Source organism: Rhopilema esculentum, chromosome 5 (assembly GCF_057945365.1).
Source record: "Rhopilema esculentum isolate cy_ngs chromosome 5, ASM5794536v1, whole genome shotgun sequence".
Taxonomy (NCBI): Eukaryota; Metazoa; Cnidaria; class Scyphozoa; order Rhizostomeae; family Rhizostomatidae; genus Rhopilema; species Rhopilema esculentum.
In genome coordinates, this window is record NC_142819.1 from 10,227,468 (window position 1) to 10,248,507 (window position 21,040).

Genomic DNA, 21,040 nt, shown 5'->3' on the forward strand with positions numbered 1-21,040 from the left:
CCCATCTTGACATAACCTGTAGTTTTTGACAAAAGCTCAACTTCCGGTACATCGTAGTGCTGCGCAGCGCACGATTGTAAGAAGAGTTCTAGTGTTGTAATCGAACTCGAAAGCTTTTGAAGGCATGTGAAGGAATGAAATTGCCTGGAAATTTTATTATATAGGCAAGCACACATGATTCCTCTCGTAGATAAATGCAATCAAGAAGAAGAACCAATCTGAGAAAGGCATGGGGGCTGTTTTTATTGGTCGTGACCGCTCTGTTTTTTATTATTGTAAATTCTTTGTTCAATATTACGAAAGGCCTTTTTCAAAGAGGAACATTGGAAAGGACTGTTTTCCTTTTGGAGGCAGCAGTTGATAGCGACAACGCACAAGAAGTACAACTGAATGAGTTTCTTTCCTTTGGTATCAAAGATGAAGTTAAAATTACTAGTGAACAATTGCAATGCCGCTTTTCATCGTGCTTCGATTTATCTTCTTGTAGATCGGGGTTTCGTGTCTTCTCCGCCAACCCCACTCCCCAGGATCTGAGAGAGAGAATCCGATCCCCTGTCTACGTAAAATTGCTTATGTCCATTCGCCAAAACATGTATTACACTCCAGATTCTTCAGATGCTTGCTTGTATGTGCCGACTACTGACACTATTGATCGTGACAGGCTGAGTAAAGACTTTGTTCGGAAAGTAGAGAGAAGGATGATACAACGTGGTATATGGAATAGGAATGGTAAAAACTTTATGATATTTAATTTGTTTTCTGGCACTTGGCCTGACTACAATGAGAGCCTAGGCTTTGACTACGGTGAAGCAATGATCGCTAAAGCATCGATTTCACAGGAAAGGCGTAGAATGGGGTTCGATGTCAGCTTGCCACTGTTCAATAAACAGCACCCTCAAATCCCAAGAACTTATGGTTGTGAAGACTGTTTATTTCCAATTGAGAGAAAATACAGATTGGCTTTTAAAGGAAAAAGATATCTCTTTGGTATTGGCAGTGAAGTAAGGGATATGTTACACCTTCTGCATAATGACAAGGATATAATCCTGCTGACTACATGTAAACATGGCAAGAACTGGCAGGATTTTGCCGATACACATTGCTTTAGGGACAATAAGCTTTATGAAAGGTATAAGTTCTAGTTCTATTCAGTTTTTTATTTTAGACATTATTTTTATTTATTAATTGTTTCTTTATTTATTCAGTGGTCCAACAGCATCTTGTGATAGGGCATCTTGTCACCCAGCAGTTACTGCCAAAACTGAGATTCTTGCCAGTATTTTGGATCCCATTGCTATCATAACTTGCCTATAGCATAATCTGCAGTGATCATAACTTGCCTATAGCATAATCAATCAGATCTGCATGCCAAAATCTGACACTGTGCACTGAATTTGCAAATGATGTACGTAGGCTGGCACATGGAAAATGTGCCTGAAATCATTGTGCATGTATGATATCTCAATCAGAACTGCCATACTTTGCACACTGGCCTTTAGCATGGTATTTTATAAATAACACACCAAAGAGAAATTAGTCTGGTGGCATAACACATATAACAAGGCACCAGGGGTGCACATAGCAAATCTAGACAGGGAATATGACTTGCTGTATGCCACATTTGCATCAGATATCACTTTTGCCCAAGGATAGGGTGAGCAAACTTGAACAATTTGGAACTTTCCTGAAAAAATTCACTTTAATTAGAAATTTTACAATTGTCTGAATTACAACGTGTGCGCACCAAACCTATAATGAAAACGAGAACAGGCCAATGCCTGCTTTCATGTTTGCTTATCATCATACAGTGTAACCACCAGGCAACCAAATTTTTACTGGAAATGACGGGTAGGATGTATCCATGCTGAATTACATGTAAAATAATTGAAAATCACGCTTTCATGGTACTGGAAATTAAATTTCATTATCATGCCCCAATAATATCTCTGAATTTTAATAAGGGGAGCTAAGCCACCCTGGCCTCCCTCCACGACACCACTTCTCTAGCGTTAACTGTATTTTTGACAAAAATAAATCTTGATCAACAGTTCCCAGAACACCACCTTCTTCATCTTCAGCAACAAACATCGTTGTCTTGGTAGAATACATCAAAGTTGCTTTCTATTTCCGTTACAAGGGGCTGCTGTGCAACATATTCCTTGCCCTTCAATCATGTTTTTTACCTGAAAGTGGGCTGTCTCACTGCTGCACCATTTGCTGCTGCTCATTCTCTATTTTCATTTTTATTTCACTTCAGATATATATTTTCAGCAATTAATTGCAAATTTATGCTGTTATGAAAATGGTTCATTAAAACAATCATCAAGATAGAGTTAGATTGTTGAAAATTGCATCAAAGTTCATTAAAAAGTGTTGACGAACATATGAAAATAACTCTAAAGAGCTTTGAAGACTGTGACATATTTGTATCTAATAAAACAAAACATTAAAGTTACAAGTTAACAGCATAATAAATGCAGTATAATATCAATATGCTAAGAAAGATTTTGAGAAAGTTAAATAATAATCAAATATATATTAATGTTTATTTTAAAACACAAGAACACAAGATAAAATAAAATGCAAAAGGTTAGGGGCAAATCTGTACTATATATATTGCCTATCCGTTGGGTAATATTCAATAGCTATCTAATACGAGCAATTTTTTTTTCTACTAAGAGACCTTCGAACATGACAATATATTGCATGTAGCTTTTTGTTGACAGAGCCTTTGGCATTGTAATCTCTTAATACTGGAGACATTCATCTGATTTTGTACTGGAAACCAAAACTTTCCGCTAAACACTCAAGTTCAAAATTTCCTTGCAGCAATCATTTTCACACAATCATGCCATGAGTAATGCAAATTTACAGGACATTCAGGATTGTTACACGAACACGAAAACAATTTGTTATACGAATTCATGTATTGTAAACATGCTGATCACGCAATTACATCAAAATACCTGGTACCCCCGAAATGTCCACCCCTGTCGTCAGACTTTGTTTTTGGAGACCACAGACCATAGGCTAGATACCAATTAAGGAGCTGCTGGTCTCCCACTGGGGACCACCTTTTTATTTGAATTGTCCTCTCTTGCCTATAGGTAAAATTGTTCCCACCTTTGCTCTAGACATGGTAACTCAGGGATGTTAGCTAGTTTATATGTTAACATATTAATGCAAATTTATTGATAAGAGTTTGCTGGACCCCATTCAAATTTCTACTGGAACTTGAATTTTCTGCAACAATAAAGCTTTGCCGACAGCTGACAGATATATTGCTTTCATGAAATATGCTTCTGGAAATAAAAAATCTATTAGACTGCTACGAAGATTACTTGAAAGGTAAACTACAGTTGAACGAACATAACAGAACAACTTATATGTTCAAGTTATAATACTAGGCCACATTACATATCTAGTGTAAGAGTAGTAAAGCGTGGTCACAGCATGACTTAGCAAGGCTTAACTTAAAGTGTCAATCAATAATGCTATGAATCAAATCATGATAATAGTGAATGTCTAGTCAAAACCCACCATATCAATCAATCTTTTAATTTGATCCACTTTTATTCCACTATACCAATCAACCTATTACTTTTGGATATGATTTTGTTCCACTATTTCAATAAATATTTTTATTGGTTTCAGGTATGACTACCAAGAACTTTTATATAATGCCACTTTCTGTTTGGTGCCAAGAGGTAGAAGACTAGGCTCATTTCGCTTTCTGGAGTCTCTTCAAGCTGGTTGCATTCCCGTTGTCATGAGTGATGGCTGGGAGCTCCCCTTTTCATCTGTGATAGATTGGAGCAGAGCTGCTATTTGCATCAATGAAAAATCACTGCTGCAAGTTCCAAGCATCTTGAGGTCGTTCAGTTATGAAAAGATTCTCAGCATGAGACAGCAATGCCTGTTTTTGTATTTTGCCTACTTCTCCTCAATTCATCAAATTGTCAGTACGACAATCAAGGCATGTACAAATTATGTCTATTTTACCAAATTATGAATCATTTTAATATACAGAAAACCTTGAGTTCCTTCTTATTTACTCAGATTGCCTTACAATAAAAGATGTGACAATTTAAAATTTGATTTTGACATGAATTTGAATTTGACAATTTGAATTTAAAATAGTGCCTTGATATTATCAAAATGCAAATTAGCTTAATGATCCTTCTGCAAATTTATGAATGTCCTTGTGCCTTGCCTTTTATAACCTGGAAAAAATTTGTCACAAACAAATCATTAGGTTTTAATGCCTGTTTATGCACCCACACCAATATGCAAAAATTTGGAATTTTATGAACATTTTTCACTAGAGACACTTGTTCCTTGAAATTGATTGCCTGTAACAAGTGATAATCTTTGATGTAAAATTTCCCTGCAATTTTTATATTTCAAATTTTTTTATTACTGTATCTTAATGACTAACCAATTCCTTATCTCTGAAAGCATATTTCTCTTTTTTGTTTTAGATTGTTCATGATCATGTTGAGCCTCACAATGCTCACACATATCATATGTGGAATCATCCACCTGGAGCATTGAGTGTCCACACCAGATTCTCAAACCAGCTTGTCCATTTTCCATTTTATTATGATTTATTTGGAATCAAGCCTCTAGAAAAGTTCACTGCCATCATTCTTGTAGCTGCTGTAGAAAGGACAAGGTCTGGGAAGCTTTTTAAACTTATAAAGAAAATAAACCTGTCAGAATATGTTCACCAGGTAATTTTGTATTTTGTAGATACAGTATAATCCAGTTATAACGTATGTTAAGGGATGGGTGTATTAAGTGGATTATATCTGAAATACGTTGTAATGGGGATAAGTAGAAATTAACTAAAAAACCAAGTTGTAAACAATGCAACTTTTTAAAAACCACACTTTAAACTCAATTTTTATGGGTTTATAGTTAGAAGAAAGCTGTGAAGCATTTCTGAATATTGTTTTTCATCCAAATGTTGTTGAGTGCCGTATCATGTTTGCCCAACATCTTCAATGTTTCATTGGCATTAAGCAAATCTGAAAATTTGAAAAATCATTTTGGAACTTGGACGCCACTTGATTTCATTAAGGAAACAATAAAACAACATCAAATAATTGCAAGGGTGGTCGAGGCATCACTCATTCCTATGTCAGATGGTACCTTGACAAAAAAATTAGTAAATGATGCTTTTAATAAATAAGACACAGGAAGTATGTTGTATTAAATGGAATTTAATTGGAAGGGTCAAAGAAGAAGTATGCTATAACCAAAAGTATGTTATAAAAGAATATGTTATAAGAGGGGTGCTTTTTTAATGTTACATCCAGACCTTTTGCTGGTACTAAGTATACCAGTATGTTAACTCTGAAAGTATGTTGTAACCAAGTACGTTATGAAAGGATTATAAGTAACTATACAAATATAAGAAATTCTTATGGCCTGAATAATTGTCTGTCTGTATAATAAAACTTGCGGGTTTAGGTCAGTTTTTATTTCTCTGTTTTCTACTGTTTGGTATACCCATACGCAAAGTTTTCCTTGTCTTTTTTGAGTCCTTTTTATTCAAATCAACAATGTTTACATCATTCTTTGCTTGTGCAAGTCTTTTTGAAATTAGAAGAGCAATTTGAGACTTTTGGAGCTTGAATGTGACACTATATCTATTTCCTGTAGTTTAAGATTTGAAATTTTTTCCATAATGTTTACAGATTCTTGTCATTTGGCTTGCTCCAGTTCGCATACCTGAAAAATCAAGTTGGCCTGCAACAAAGGTGTCTTTAAGAGTCATTTATCCAAAACAAAAGGTTCTTTGAAATATTTTTGATTATTTAATAGCCATTTAATGGTAGTTTTACAAGGAGGGCAACCACTTTAAACTGAAACCAAACTAAATTTGTTCAAATTATTGTACCAAATTAGCCTTCTCTTGACAAGATGTTGCTGTTGAATTGAATATAAATTACAGACCCTTACCAATACATGAATTAATTTTATCAAGAAAACAACTTGTTTATTATCTTTCATGTTAAGTACATAAAAAACTGGTCTTTTGTCTCTTTTTAGATTGCAGCTTTCATGATTTTTGCTATTTATAAAAACTTGAAAGTGTTATCTAGGCCATTTTTAATTTAAGTTTCAGTTTTACTGTCCCATGAAGCTATGCCTGTTCTGGTACTGCAAAAAGAGAACTTTGTGCGTTTTAAAAATTTTACAACATTTCATCTTGAAATGTCTTCCTGTGTTTTTTACTTTTCTCAAGGTGGTGTCTAATCTTATTGTATTTTGTAGATACTGAGTGCACGGTTCCTTGACAGCAACCTTATAGAAACAGATGCTATATTTACATTCAATGATGATGTTATTATTCAAACTTCTGCGGTAAATGTATTTCTGTACAGATGATTTTTTTCATTCTTTTGTGTTAGACCAAACATAGTTGCAAAGTGATTTGTTTTCTGTTAAAGCACATTATTGGCCTAACTGATCAGAAATTTTTGCTGTTTTCTTCAACAAAACTTTTTGCCCTAGGTTAAAAAGGCTTTAGACCTTAAATGTTATAGAAGGAGCTTGAATTTCTTCCAAATCTGTTATTCCAAATTGTTAAACATTAAGTCTATTATGTGGCTGGATTTCTAAACAGGTTTTACAGAATCTGACTGCAAAACCTGAATTTCAGAATAAGATGATTTAGCAAGAAGCCTAATCAAAACCGTCTGTCAGAGGCAGTTAAGCTTTGTAGGACATGTTATGAGGAAAGAAAAGATAGACAATCTAGTGGTTACTGGGAAAATTAAAGGTAAAAAGAGCCGAGGAAGACCAAGACTAACATATATTCCTAGCTTGTGCAAGTGTACTGGATTGAGCGAAGTAGAATTCTTACGCAACCCAAAGAATAGGATTAAGTGGAGAGCTATGATTGCCAACGTCCGGATCAGATAAGGTACCCCCACAGAGAGAGAGAGAGCAAGAGGAATAAAATCTTTCTTGGTAAAGAGTGAATAAAATCCTGGTTCAAAACCTACCCAGAACTACTGAATATGTTGATTACATGTTCACTAGACCCTTTTGGGGAAGGGATACCTTGAAAACAGTGTATTGTATGTATGTTCTATTTGACTAGGTAAATATTTAACTGAATTTACACAATATCAAGTGGATACAAGCTATTACTTTGTAGCAATTACTTTGTCCATCTCCATTTTCACAATCAGAACTTTCCCTCAAAATTCATGCTCTTCTTTAGCAATTTGCCATTCACAGATTAGCTAGTGTCCAACAGTCCTACTCTGACTATCTGAGAAATTTTGGCTATTCCCATAAATATAAATTTCCATTTTGTTGAGAAGAATTCTTTCGAGGTAAAAATTTGAGATCAGCAAATTAAAAAAAGGTTTTTTTATTATCCTTCATAAGTAATTGGGTCTTTGTAGAGTGGTTGTATATTATGTACTTTACATCCCCTTCGGTTAAATAGGGCTTGTTATCAACTGCAAAGTTTTGTCTTTCTCATTGTTTTTGCTTTCTTCTATCTCTACTTCTTTGCCAATCGGTAATATTATCATTTTTTTCGCATTTTCCCAGATCAACTTTGCATTTCGACAATGGCGATCATTCCCAGATCAAATAGTTGGCTTTACGCCTCGTGACCATTACTGGGATCCCATATTAAATTCATGGATGTTTACATCAAAGAAATCAAATACATATTCGATGGTTTTGATGAATGCTGCAGTGTACCATAGGTATTTGGTTTTGCTTTTTATCAACTAGATAGTCAGCTTCGCTTGCTTGATATGATATTTGGGAATAAAAATTTCGTCAAATGCAGCAGTGTTTCTTATAAAAGACTTCTTGAAGGTACCGTTCAGCTGAGATAAGGGCTACTATGCACAATGCTCACCTGTCTTGTTTTTTCCATTTCTCGGATGATTAAAGTCTATATAAGGACATACCACAACAGTTAAATAGGCCTGAATTTTAAATATTTATTTTAAATAGTCGTGATTTTCAGGCTACTCTTCAGTCGCTAAGTGCAATTTTAGTCAATTAAAGGTACGTCTCTCAAATCGAACATTTGGTTGCTTTGTCACCTGCACCCTGGGTACTAGTCCCACAGTGAAAGAATGAAGTAGCGACTTCACTTTTCGACTTTTCGACTCCACTCTTTTAAAAGGCATTGAGTCATGATAAATAGACTGGGTATACCCTAAGTGCCAAAATCCGCTGAGTCATGATTTCCATGACTGCGATGCTATTGGTTGACCTGGAACTGGTCACATGAACTCACCTTGTACTGATTAACATAACAGTTTCTATCAATAGCAAGTTGTCAACAACGGTTGCCAATATCACATGAAACAGCAGCGATCACGCCGAAACCAAATGACCCCCTATAGAGAAAGCCTATTTACCATGACTCAATGCCTTTAAGGCTCTGGTACCCAAGGTGTCCCCCGACTGTTTCCATCACATCATTGAATAGAATCATGTTCGTCGTAGTAGGGCTGCGCAAGGGCTACTAGCATGAATAGAAAGGAAACTTTTTTTCTTGATAAGATATTTCGAAAGTTATTGAATTCAAAATTTATTGAATTCGTGGTTCTTTACAATCCTGTAGTTGAAAACCAATACGCCTTTCTCCCCCAACTCACAGTACCATACGTTTATACTCCAAGCAGTAGCGGCGCCACGGGAGGGACTGGTGGGACCCGTCCCCCCCCCAGTTCTCAGCAGAATCGATTTTGTATTTCGTCTAAATTCGATGAGAAAATTTTGGGGGAGGGGTAATATTTTGACACCGTACTTTTTGTGATGAAATCCTATGATTTTCAAACTGCCAATTTCAAACAAAAGTTAGTCATAGGCGGTCCCTTTGGACAAGATTGGCGTTCCCTGTTGGTAAAAGGGCGTTTTCTGGTGGTTAAAAGGGCGTGGCTTAAATTTTTTCGGTTTGTCCCCCCCAGAGCTTAGTGGCTGGCGCCGCCATTGACTCCAAGGTGTGTCAGTAAAAAAGTTCTTTATTGTGTTATTTTTCCGTTCTTTCTTGCTATCTTCGAATACATAATAGTTCATTATGAATTCTGCACGTGTATAATCGTACGATTTTAATTCAAACGGAGATAGCGCTACAAATCACCGCAAACGAGTCGTAATTAGATTAGGTGTACGAACCCTAAGGACAAAATGCACAAAGAATAGAAACTTGGCAACCGCAGGGCCCAATATCAGCCCCCTCCACAAAAAAGGTTTCCAGTCTTCCACCTTGCCAGTAGCTATATCAAAATTATTTAGAGTTCTCTTAATGAAGAAAACTGTTGCCCAAGATCCCAATCAATACATTAATGTTTATTCAATGATAACTAAGTTTACCGCTCTGTCATAAAGCGATCAATGCCGTATAGGCAGAGCTGTACAGTTGCCTGATGATCGCATTAACCGTGAAATTCGGAGTCGCAACTTAGAACCGTCCGGTTCTTTACACCAAAGCAAAATATATATTTGTATATTCGAGACGTTTATTCAGTTAGGACCTTCGTATGATATGTTTCCGCTTCTGAACGCTAAAGTGAAAAAAGACAGATATCTGAATGCTTAGTGAATAACATCCAAGAAGGAGCACCCAGCATTGTTTGTAAACACAGCTATGTCGCCTACGAAACATTGCTAACATTGGATAATGCAGTATCCACTCACCAACGTAATCTACAGTACTTGATAATAGAAAAATAGAAACCAAACATAACTTGAACCCTAGTTTCATGAGTGAAATTTTTGAAACAAGAAATGTACATTATGATTTGCAAAATACACTCCAAAAGCCAGGACAAGTTCTTATGGTATAGAAGCTGTGAGATATTTAGGTCAAAAGCTGTGGCCAACACTACCTTACATTATAAGAGAGACGCAATCATTAGCATCATTTAAAAAATGACTAAGAGCACACCCTGTAGAATTCGACTCTAGATTATGTAAAATATTTATTGCTTGGTTAGGTTTTATTTAGAATATTATACCTTAAACATTTTTAAAATTGTTCCATATATTCATATTATATTAATTCTTCATAGATAGTTGGCCTCACTTAGCTACTTTGTAGCTATTGGACTTAGATCTAGTACGCCAACTTATTTATTAAAAATTATTTATTATTTTATATTATTTTAATCTATAAATTTACGCATTTGCAAAGCCTTGCAAATTCATCTCTGGCAACCTTGATGGACATGTCTTTCACCTTTTTATTGCAGGTATTATAATCATCTTTATACGAATAATTTACCGAAAGAAGCATGGGAGATGATGTCGTTATATGGCAACTGTGAAGATTTGGTGATGAATTTTCTGGTGTCAGATGTGAACAAGAAACCGCCAATAATACTTTCGCACCCCCACCATTTTGATGAAGGCGAACGGGAAAAGGAAATCCTTGATTTGAAAAAGACACACGATGATGCGAAACGCAGAGCCGAGCGCTTTAAGACGAAGCAAACGTGCTTCAGGGAGCTTGTCCGAATTTTCGGAAGAGTTACATTAAGAAAATCTTCTCATAAATTGGATCCCCTTCTATTTAAAGATCCGATTTCCAATTTTAGAAAAAGGTACCGGGAATTCGAGTAAAGATGTAGGTACTGTAGTCAATTATTTGAATTTCATGAATATCTTGTGCGGCAATGGTCCTACTCTTTATAAAGACTCAGTGAAGAACAAAGAGGGAGGTTTCTTTTCTTCTTTCCTCCATAAAGTCTGAGCGCAATCTTTCTTTCTCTAGACTCAGGTTATTGGAATACCTTGCTTGAGAAAAGACAATTTTTTCTGCTAAGATCTTTGCAATGTTGCTAAATAGAGAAGAAATCAAATAATATATAAAGACGTGTCTGTTACTGGACTACATAGAGAGCTTTTTAAACAAGATCTCAATAATGTACCCATAAAAATCCCTTTCCATTGATGTCTTCAAAAATATCAGAAGTGATTAGTCAGTCCCTGTATATGCCCCTATGCAATGTTAGTGTCTTGGTAATTATAATCTGAATTATATTTATTGCTGTGCTTGTCAAATGCATAGGTTTGTGGTTTGCAACTCAAGAAATTGTCAATAGGCCACACCTATAGTGTACAGATTTATTGTAGAATATATTCTTACGCGTTCCGAAGAGCTTCAGTTAGAGGCTTATGCATATGAAGGGCTTAAGTCTGGGACGTTATTCAGGGGGATTTGAACAAAGGGTGTACGATCTTCACAGTAAACATTTTATAGATTTTTTATCTTAGAGAGACATCGTTTCTGAAGTTGGTAACCAGTTACTTAAAGTTCTTTGTGTTTTTATACTCGAAATTTCCATATCAGTTTCTTTATTTCCTGATGACTTCAGATAATATAGAGAAAATCATCATTTGTAAAATAGGCCGTTCAAAATCCATGCATCATTAAAATTCATTGCCTTTGGAAAAATAAATTCTCCCTGTTGCCTTAACAGATTTCATCACTTTTTGTGAGGTTAAAAAACTGTGCTTGATTGCACAAAACATTTCATCTATCTTAATCTTCCAATTTATTCAAGTAGCACGATGACTTTAGTTACAAGAAATTCAACTTGCTGTTTCTTATAGATGGATTTTCATAGAAGTAAGACAGTTTGCTGTTTGCTACGCAGGCTAACAAGGGGATTTGCAATATTACTTAAAGAACAATGTTTGACAGAATGATTGTCCTTACTTGCTCGTTTTACATATTTAGTCAACTCATATGTCATATTTATACATATTATAATCCTTTAGGCAACAAACATTAAATTACTGTTATTTTTCTTAGTAAATACAAAGCCGTGAGCATGCAACGGTATCTTTGAGTCGAGGCTATCGCTTAACTGTAGCCTCGGTTTGGTAACTCTGTATGCATCATAGAAATGAGATGAAACCTATATTGTAACGGTTATTTATAAAAGACCGAAACGAAACCACAAAGTAATGAAATTATATTTAGGTCATTTCGACCCCTTTTACACTGCAGAAAAAAGAACGGAACTCTTTGCGACGATAGGCTTTGCGTTTACACTAGGCATCTTGGTTCCGTACTAGCTTAGGAAGGGTTCTGTTCTTCTTTGGTTTCGTGCTTGTTTACAGGTCGTGCTTGTTTTCTCTAGTTAAAACAGTCAGTAACGGAACTTTTTTTGGTTACGATTGAAAACGGGGCTTAATCTAGGGTTGGGCGAGGCTTTTTTAAAATGTCAGGCGTCATTGCCGCGCCACTGCGCATTCTTTGCGTGAAAGTTCCGTTCTTTTTACTCAAGCGTAAACGGATTCAAATTGGGTTTCGTTCCTTTTTGCTACCGTGTAGACGCGATGAAAAAGGGGTATCGTGCCCAAACAAGTACGGAACCAAAGAGTTCCGTTCTTCCCTCTTTAGTGAAACGGGGACTTTATGAATGAGCTACCATACATTAGCCGATTATGCAAAGCTTTATGAAATTGATTTATTCTACCATTTGTCTCTTGACACTGGACCAATAAGAGGAATATATCGAAGTTTTATGTTTGTAAAATGTCCTAATCAAATCTTCAGATTTCGAAAGCGTTTTTATATTTTTCTATGCGTGATTATTATTTATTTGTTTTGATATTTGTTTTAATGTTGATCTCTGCGTGATATATGATTGACAATCCAACGAGTGACTGAGCCCCACTCTGCTACAGAGCTTTTGTCTACAAATCTATATCGAAGTCCCTTTGAGTTGGATGTTCCTTTCGGTGCCAATTTCTTCTTCCTCTAAGTGCCTTGTCCCTCCTAGACGTTTAAGATCATGGTTTCCATCCCTCTCTATGCTCTAGCAGCATCAACATTTCCGAGTCTCTTCTGCAATTGCCTCTGTGGTTTTGTGGATATAAATTTTGAGCAGTATGCACGTCATAAAGGTTATGATATACGTCACCGAAATTCTGCTGTGGTGGTAAATATTTTCATTGAACCGATTTAAATATAGCTGTAACTGGTGGCACATTAAACTAATACTAGCAATAAGAAACAATAATAAACGAATACTTCGCAAACATGAGTGAACAGATACAATTGTAATATTCAAATAGATTAGTGCTCCTACTCTTTTTAGATCTTTTAAAATAGGTTGGGTTTGCAGTGTAGGCTAGGGCATGGAAGAGACATAAGTGGATACGTTGATGCTATCGAACTCAGGGCCTAAAATAAGAAATTTTTACAGATCCACATTTTTTATAAAAATTGGGCGTGGTAGTATGCTGGGATTGGCATCATAGGGGTGACAAATATAGAAACTGCCATCATAATGCAAATAGTATGTCCTAATTGGGCAAATTCTTAAATGAATGAAATATAAGTAGCAAAAGCTGATTCTTTACATTATATGGATTGGGTTAATAAGAAGATTAGCTACATATAGCGATGTCTTAATATGTCAGCAAAAAGTTATCGAAAAGAAACTCTTTTACATGGTTTGTTCGGATCTCTGTCAAAGTTATTTTTTTCCTTTCTCCTTCAAAAACTCCCTTAAATCAGCCTTGCTTCCCAGACTTAGATATTTTTTGGAACCATATCTTTGCAGCTTTTCTCGGAACTCGAAACTTGCGAGATCAAGCATATTAATTGCAATATTTATCTATTTGATAGGTTTTCTGGAGCTATGCTGCTTTCCCCACCTGCTTATATCTTGTTGTAGGTGGGAATCAGTCACTCTGCATTGACAGAATTGGGGATTGCTGCGATGCCCGGGACAAAAGCTGGGTGAAGCTTTCTTAAGTCTTGTTTACTTATAGAAAGTTCTTAACTGCATTCAGCCCATCAAATTCTTTGTCATCAAATCTGTTCTTCAAAAAGTTTTGATACTATAAACGAAAACCTCGTTACAGATGGCAAATAAGCCCTTTTCTCACCGATGTACAAATTGTGCTTCCTATTCTCTTTTCGCCCAGTTTGAAAGCATGATCTTTACCCCCATCTTATTTGTAATGCAGAAACTACGCACCAGATCTCAATTTTGGAATTACGCCAAATTTTTCATAAGATTGTGCTAGATTTGCAAAAATTATGCTAGATTTCAAATCAAGGCCACCCTGCTCGAGAAGAGGCTAATGCATGCTCAAAATATCAAAAGTGGCCAGAGTTGCAATTTAGCCTTTTTGACAACCCAGTGTACTCATTCTTCATAAACAAAAAGGCAATTTAGATCCATGGTTTGATGGCCAAACTTCTCCATTTTGGCAGTTTCTCAAAAGCCCTTGGCCGTCATATATTGATTTGGCCGGAGAAGCAAAATTTGGCTGAATTCTGGCAGCATGTTGCAAAAAACAACGAAAATGCAAAGGAAACAAAAAAATTTGTACAGATAGTATTCAAAAAATTATTTCAATTTTTCAAGATAGTAATTTCAAAATTGCAAATGATGAATGATGAAACAAAGCAAAAGATAACAGACAGTTTTAGATCAAAGCAAGTGAAAACTTTTTTAACCTACAAAGCAAATTTTGATTACGGTAACACTCCCAATAATTAGCAAAAATTTAGCTTGTTTGTATACTGCATTTAGCTGCTGCATTTGGCTGCCAACCACAAAATATGTAGCTGCCAACCATTCAAAATAACTGGCAATATCCTGAAGGTGGAAAGTCACAATTTACTCCCAAAATGAAACCACTGATGCTGGTGTAAAGTGTATGCATTTGGTAACGATAGACAATGGATCAATGGAAACAATGTTTCTTTTAAATAATATCAGAATTATGCCAGAGTTATGCTAGATTCCAAATTATGCTAGATTTTATGCTAAATGACGATTTTTTGCCAATATCATGTTAATATTACGCTAGATCAGGTCACACTGGCACCAGCCCACAAGGGAGTGGATGGAACGGGACTAGCAGGCTAGCCCCTAAATTTTTTACGGCCACACCCTTTGAAACACCGGAAAACACCCCTTTCAGAAAATATTTGTTTCTTTCAGTCCTTATTCATAAACATAACGATTTAAAGAAGATTTCAATTAACATAAAAATACAAAACTGAGTCAGATGAAATACAAATTTATCTTTGATCACATAAGATAAAGCACCATCAAAAAGAACAAAAACGTGTTCCCAGCAGAACTGCTACTAATGCGTTCGTTAGCGTAAACTTTCAAAACATTTTCCAACCTATTATTGCAAAAAAGTTGAGGAGGATTTTAGTCCCTGTTATGCAACATTCCCAATTGAATGTTCCTCCCAGCTACCACCGAGAGGCGTATAATCGTTCAGCTGCTGTAGCCTCGAGAGGAATCTTTCCAATGCATCTCCAATTTAAAACACCTTAGTTGAAATGGTTTATAACTTTTTTGAAATCTGCTGAAAGATATCACATAAAAACCCCAAAATACATTACGGGCAGGAAATCATAATCTCGGTCTTGGTCTGAAGGCTCAGTGTGTTTTTTGAAGCAAGTCATAAAAGCAAACTAAATTGAGATGATGTCTTGAAGTTAAAGCTGTATACAGGGTCCATCTTACTTCAAAATAGCACACAACAATATCGTAAAGCGCAATTGATTTTTCACTGCATGAACTGAAGCTTCGAGCTCTGAAGTTTCTCAATTCTTTTTTATTATCCATTGCTTATTTCTTATTACAATTTTCTTATAAAAAATGAGTGTAATACATAGGGCTTGGATTGGGCATTCATTGCGAATTGGAAAAATATTCCCATTTCTTTCTTAGGCGTTTCGATTGGTATTTTATGCTGCACTTTTAAGAACATGCATTATTTACAAATCCACACTTTCTACAATTACAGGGCCACAATTTTAATTTACAACGCCACAAAGTGAGTTAGGTCCACGCTTATTTTAGGCCCTGATCGAACTTCTCTGGGGATCTTAGAGGTTTCCTTGAACTCCCAGCTTGTGGATTTTATCATACATTGGGACAACGATCAATGTAGGCACTAAATAAATCCATCCATGGCTAACGTATCGTTTGCGATCCAGCGAGTCCCATTTAACAGGCCTGTCGTAACCGTCATGCTGTCAAGTCAATTGTCAAGACAAATAATTGTCAAGCTGTAATATGTTTCCTTTATAGACCAGAGGGTGGAAGGGGAGCACCACCACCCGAACGGAGAATTTACGAGACCAATCTATTCTGGTTCAGTTTTTTGCGTAGATTTCGAATTTGGGTGTTGATCAACGGTTTAAGGGGGCTTTCCCGAGATATGGTGGGTCTAAAGACAAATTTTGGGGTTAATTGCTACAAATTTGGTTTCCTCAATGAATTTCAATAAGATAAAGATAGATATGTTCTTTGACTATATCTATGATTGTTGGCTGATATTTGAAAGTGTTTTTCTATATTTAGAATTTAGGGGGTTAAGGGAGGTGTAAAAAATCAAATTTTTTCCAAAAGAAAACATTACTGTTACAATATATTTGAATACTATCAAGTCTACCCAAAAAATTATTCATCTTCATCCTTATCCTCAAACAAATCAATGCCTCTTCTTAAGTCTTCCACTTTTACAAGATCGTCAGCCTCCACTAGTAGTTTCGAACATCCTCTGGATTTTGCGAAAAAAAATCATTAAACAGAATTAGAAAAGTCACCTTTCCACACGTGGTGTACTTGAGCCTTCTTGCTCTATCATTGGTTGAGAGGCTTGTCTGCACATATGTGAAATGTAATTTGCAACGCTTGATGTATCTTAAAAAGCTGTTTTTGCATGGTGGCTGCAAAGAGAAGTCTGTGATTTTTGACCCCTTGAAAAATTTCTCCAAAACTTTTTCCGTTGAATATCATGAATAGACGATAATCTTTTTCTCCAAACAACGCACACGTAAACCTTTCAATACTCCCAGTTACATAATTTATAGGATTACTTGATGCCCCTAGCTTTGCGAAAGTTGTGACGAATGCTTTTGTGCCTTGCATAAGCTTCCAACTTTTTCTAAAAAATACCTACCTACCTACCTACCTCCCTTTCTACCTTCCTCCCTATCTACTTACCTACCTACCTCCCTATCTCCCTTTCTACCTACCTACTTACCTAGCTACATACCTACCTATCTATCCATCTACCTACCTGCGTTCCCGGACATCAAGCAGCCCCACTTCATGTACACACTCTTCGTACATGAAAATAACGAAATATAGTCATTTCCACTAAATGCATGCAAGCCAAGCGGGGCTTCTTTTTGAAAGGCCGATAACTCACAAGCAGCTAGAGCGAAAATTTTTCTATTTTTACCTGTCTCACTATCAATAAATATTTAGAAATGAGGTTCCTACCTAGCAAGCAAGATAACAGGGATGTTAATATATTATATATCTCCGAAACAAGAACGCAAATCGTTTCTCGACCTTCGTTTTGTTGGAGAGCATGATGTAAAAGGAAGCAAACTTAAGCTAGTGATATTTATGCAGCGATATTTATATATATTTTTTCTTTGCGAGAAAAATTGATCACTCTGTTCCCTAAATGACAGCCTTGACGAACCCAGACTTCTTTAACCAACTCAAACAACGAAGAAATGGTTCTCTGCATTCTTGATGAACCAATCGGCATGTTCGAATGCAATATATACACAGTTGTATTGTGTCCGTAATTCATTCAGCAACTTCGTTGCAAGCCTCCTGAAAGTGTCCGGTATTCTAACTGTAGATCAAATGGTGGCAACCAAATCAACAACAAAGCAAATTGCCTATCTCCTCTTTTCTGTTCTTCATAAGGCTGGTAACTGTGGTATTTATATGTGCCTCATACTTCTAAGGACCTGAGCTTCACGAGACAGCGAGGAAGGGGATACTATCACTCGAACTCAGCTTCTAACCCCTTTTCAACTTAGTCTGCTGTTCTCGTTAATGAAACAGTACATTCCAGTTAAAGTCTTCATTGCGACGGATCGGTTCATGATTTGTTATATATGAACACACAGGAAAGAGTCAGCTTACACTGTTCTTCGCTTGTTTCAAATACTTCGTTAGTGGGATCGTGGACAGCTGTAGAAGTAAGGGTAGTCGACTTCTTACTACAAAATACTGTGTACTTATTATACCAGGAAAGCTTTACCCTCTTTTAATGCTGGAGCTTTTTGCAGAGTTCGGCATGATGAAAGTTTATATAAGTTTCAATAGTTGCTTCTTCCCCTTATTAACATTGATAGGCCCTTGTTATTAGGCGCTTGCTTTCGTCACTGTTTTCTTTTTTAAGGAGATGCCTTTTTGCTTACTTTCTTTCCCTTTTGCGTTTTGTTCGCAAAGACAGATACGGCCTTCGTAAAGTTCAGGTAACACTGGCGATATCGTTAAAGGGCAAGGGATCTGATCTTCATTTATCAAAATGAGTGTAATGAACAGCTCATATTCTTTTTCTGTTTGCCATATATTCTAACTACTTTCATAGTTTACTCTTGATTTAATCACAGAACATTGAAAATGATAATGAATTTGTAGGCAATGAAATTGCAGTTTTTAGGTCATTTGAAAGAAAATCCAAACCTATACACTTTTACACCCTCACTGGTCTTCAATGTTAACAGGTAATTATCGTTTAAGGCTGTGAAGTACACAAGTTACATTCCTAGGTTATGACACAAAACCATGTGTTAAAGTACTTCTCATAAAGATTTGCTTTTGGGCCTCATTTCCTTTCTGATCCATAGCAATAAAGCTGTAGTTATATGAAAATCTCCATATCAGTCATTACACATGTCTGAGAAAGCGACATTTCTGGTGAGTACAAACAGCCATTTCCCTATGTGATCATGCTACAGTACTCCATTCAGTTGCGAAAAATCAGTTTTTCGTGGAATTTACAGTATTTTGTACTCCTGTCTCGTTTTCTATGGCCCCCTCACTTCCAAATGAGTGTCAACAAGCATAGATATCATCAAAGAACTGACCTGTCTATATTTTATTGACATTTATATTAGCCCTAAAATCGGACTTTAGACCCCCTATATCTCTGAAAAGCCCCCTAAAACGGGGGATCAACACCCAAATTCGGAATCTACACGAAAAACTGATCTAGAATAGATTGATCTCATAAATTCTCCGCTCGGGTGGTGGTGGTCCCCTTCCACCCTCTGGTCTATTATAACAGTGTACTGAATTAGAAGGAAAACAATGGGCAGCCCCCCCAATATGAAATTCGTTCCGACGGCACTGTTTAACGTGTGGAGAACACGGAGCCAGAGAAGAGTAGCCTGCGTGCAGACACGGAAATTGTCAACAGAGTCTGCATGCAGGCTAGAGAAGAAGCGTGGTATTGCGTATATCTTGATTCGAACTGACCTCAATTACTTACGAATTAAAGACTCATTGCTAACAATGAGCCATTGTGCTACGCAAGCATCCCATAATGCATTTTTAGACTGTCTCAAATAAATTTTGGTTAATCCGTAGAAGTTTACTGCCATTGTTTGGACCATCGCCACGCTCGCAAAGGCCCATTGTTAGCAATGAGTCTTTAACATACTTGTATAAAGAAATGTATTAATAAACTTAACACGAATAATGTGAGAAAAACAAATGATCCGAAGGTGATGAGTAAATTGGATAGCGTGGCAAGGATAAAGTAAACAGTAGGGATTAGTGAATGTGTGATATGAGAGTGAGGTAGAGGAAGCCTGTGCTGCGATGTGAGAATTTGAATGAATAAGAAGGAAAAATTAACGTAAACAAATTCAAATTCATGTAATTCAGCAACAACAGTTTTGGTTTACAATTTATTATGATAATTAATTAGATGTGTATAAAATATTGAAATAATTAAGATAACATCGTTTTTATTAGAAGGTATGGTTGCCTACGATGCTGAAAATCGAGACGATTTTCGAGTCTAGGACCCTATTTAGTTAGCAAAAATAATGAAATGGACACAATTTAAGTAGCAAAATTACAAAGAATAGGGCTATTTATTAGGTAATATTTTGCTACTTAAACAGGCCAGAACAGAGCCGCTACAAACTCCCGCACCCCCATTACTCAAGGTAAATGCTAGGCAACTTATCAGGACTAATCTATATTAAATTATATGTATCAAATATTCAGAATTTAAAGTATAGACGACTTCATGGATGCCTTGAGCTACTCAAAGTTAAAGAAAACCACTCTAATCGCCAAGCCTAGTTTGACAGAAGCTGTAAGGTAAGAAGTACACTTGACATTATAAGTCGGGTTGTGGTATTTTCATTTACGACAAAAAGCACTCGACACTGTTAATCATGTAGATCCTACGATAAAGATTTGAATATTAGGTAGTTCGTGGATGTGCTAGTTTTGAGTGGCTTGGATCATGTCTATCAGATAAAAAAATGCAAACCTTCTACTGCAAGTCAGTTGCTTGTGGTGTACCAAAAGGCTCTGTGCTGCGTCCCTTTCTTTTTGTTATTTATCTAGATGATCCAAACATTTATCGTGAATAGAGTAAAATATAGAATATTGTCAATGCAGACCTTAGATCGGTAAGGAAATTGTGAGACTTTAATAAGTGGCATTACTTGATAATAACAAAAAATAATTTTTCATTCTACAACTGTAAGTATGTTATCTGATGGGAAAAGTTTTGCTAAGTTCTTGGGCATCCTTTAGATGAGGACGCAAGTGGGAAGTAACATCTCAATTACATTCATGTTTTTTATAATAAAGAAAGCTTGATGTTGAGGTTGAGTACTCCAGTTTCTTAATGTTCTGGAAATTTCAATACTCATGGTTTCTTAATTTTGATGTCATGAATGATGTTATGAAATGTTCGTGACCTTTTTTATCACGTCAAAAGATTCGCTTCCGTTCTGATGATGTTTTTAGATGTGAGAAGTACATTTTTAACCTTTGTGTCTCAAGTTCTAGGCCAGCAGGGCAATCATGTTTTTGGATTTTACAAAATTTCCTTGTTCTCAGTTTTATCACGATTTAATAGTTTCTTTTTTTTCGCTTCGATACTGAACTCAAACTCAAAATCTTTTATCAGCAAAAACAACTATTAATTTCAGTATACCAAACAATCAAAGTTGAAATACAAGAATTAGCAATTTCAAAAATTTAGTTAATTAAGT

At 36.0% G+C, this 21,040-nt stretch overlaps 1 protein-coding gene across 1 annotated transcript; it reads left to right on the forward strand.

Annotated features, from left to right (window-relative positions):
* The first annotated feature begins 73 nt into the window (after nucleotides 1-73).
* Nucleotides 74-12,663, forward strand: LOC135689667 (exostosin-1a). The gene is made up of 7 exons (XM_065206979.2): nucleotides 74-1,129; nucleotides 3,655-3,976; nucleotides 4,482-4,733; nucleotides 5,703-5,798; nucleotides 6,283-6,372; nucleotides 7,576-7,736; nucleotides 10,242-12,663. Exons 1-7 carry the CDS (start codon nucleotides 195-197, stop codon nucleotides 10,609-10,611), a joined length of 2,226 nt encoding a protein of 741 aa, XP_065063051.2. The 5' UTR covers nucleotides 74-194; the 3' UTR covers nucleotides 10,612-12,663.
* Nucleotides 12,664-21,040: the final 8,377 nt, after the last annotated feature.

Coding starts and splice junctions, on each gene's coding strand:
- LOC135689667 (XM_065206979.2), top strand. CDS start 195: ATGCAATCAAGAAGAAGAACCAATCTGAGAAAGGCATGGGGGCTGTTT. Junction 1,130..3,654: donor GACAATAAGCTTTATGAAAG/GTATAAGTTCTA, acceptor TATTGGTTTCAG/GTATGACTACCAAGAACTTT. Junction 4,734..5,702: donor TGTCAGAATATGTTCACCAG/GTAATTTTGTAT, acceptor TAATGTTTACAG/ATTCTTGTCATTTGGCTTGC.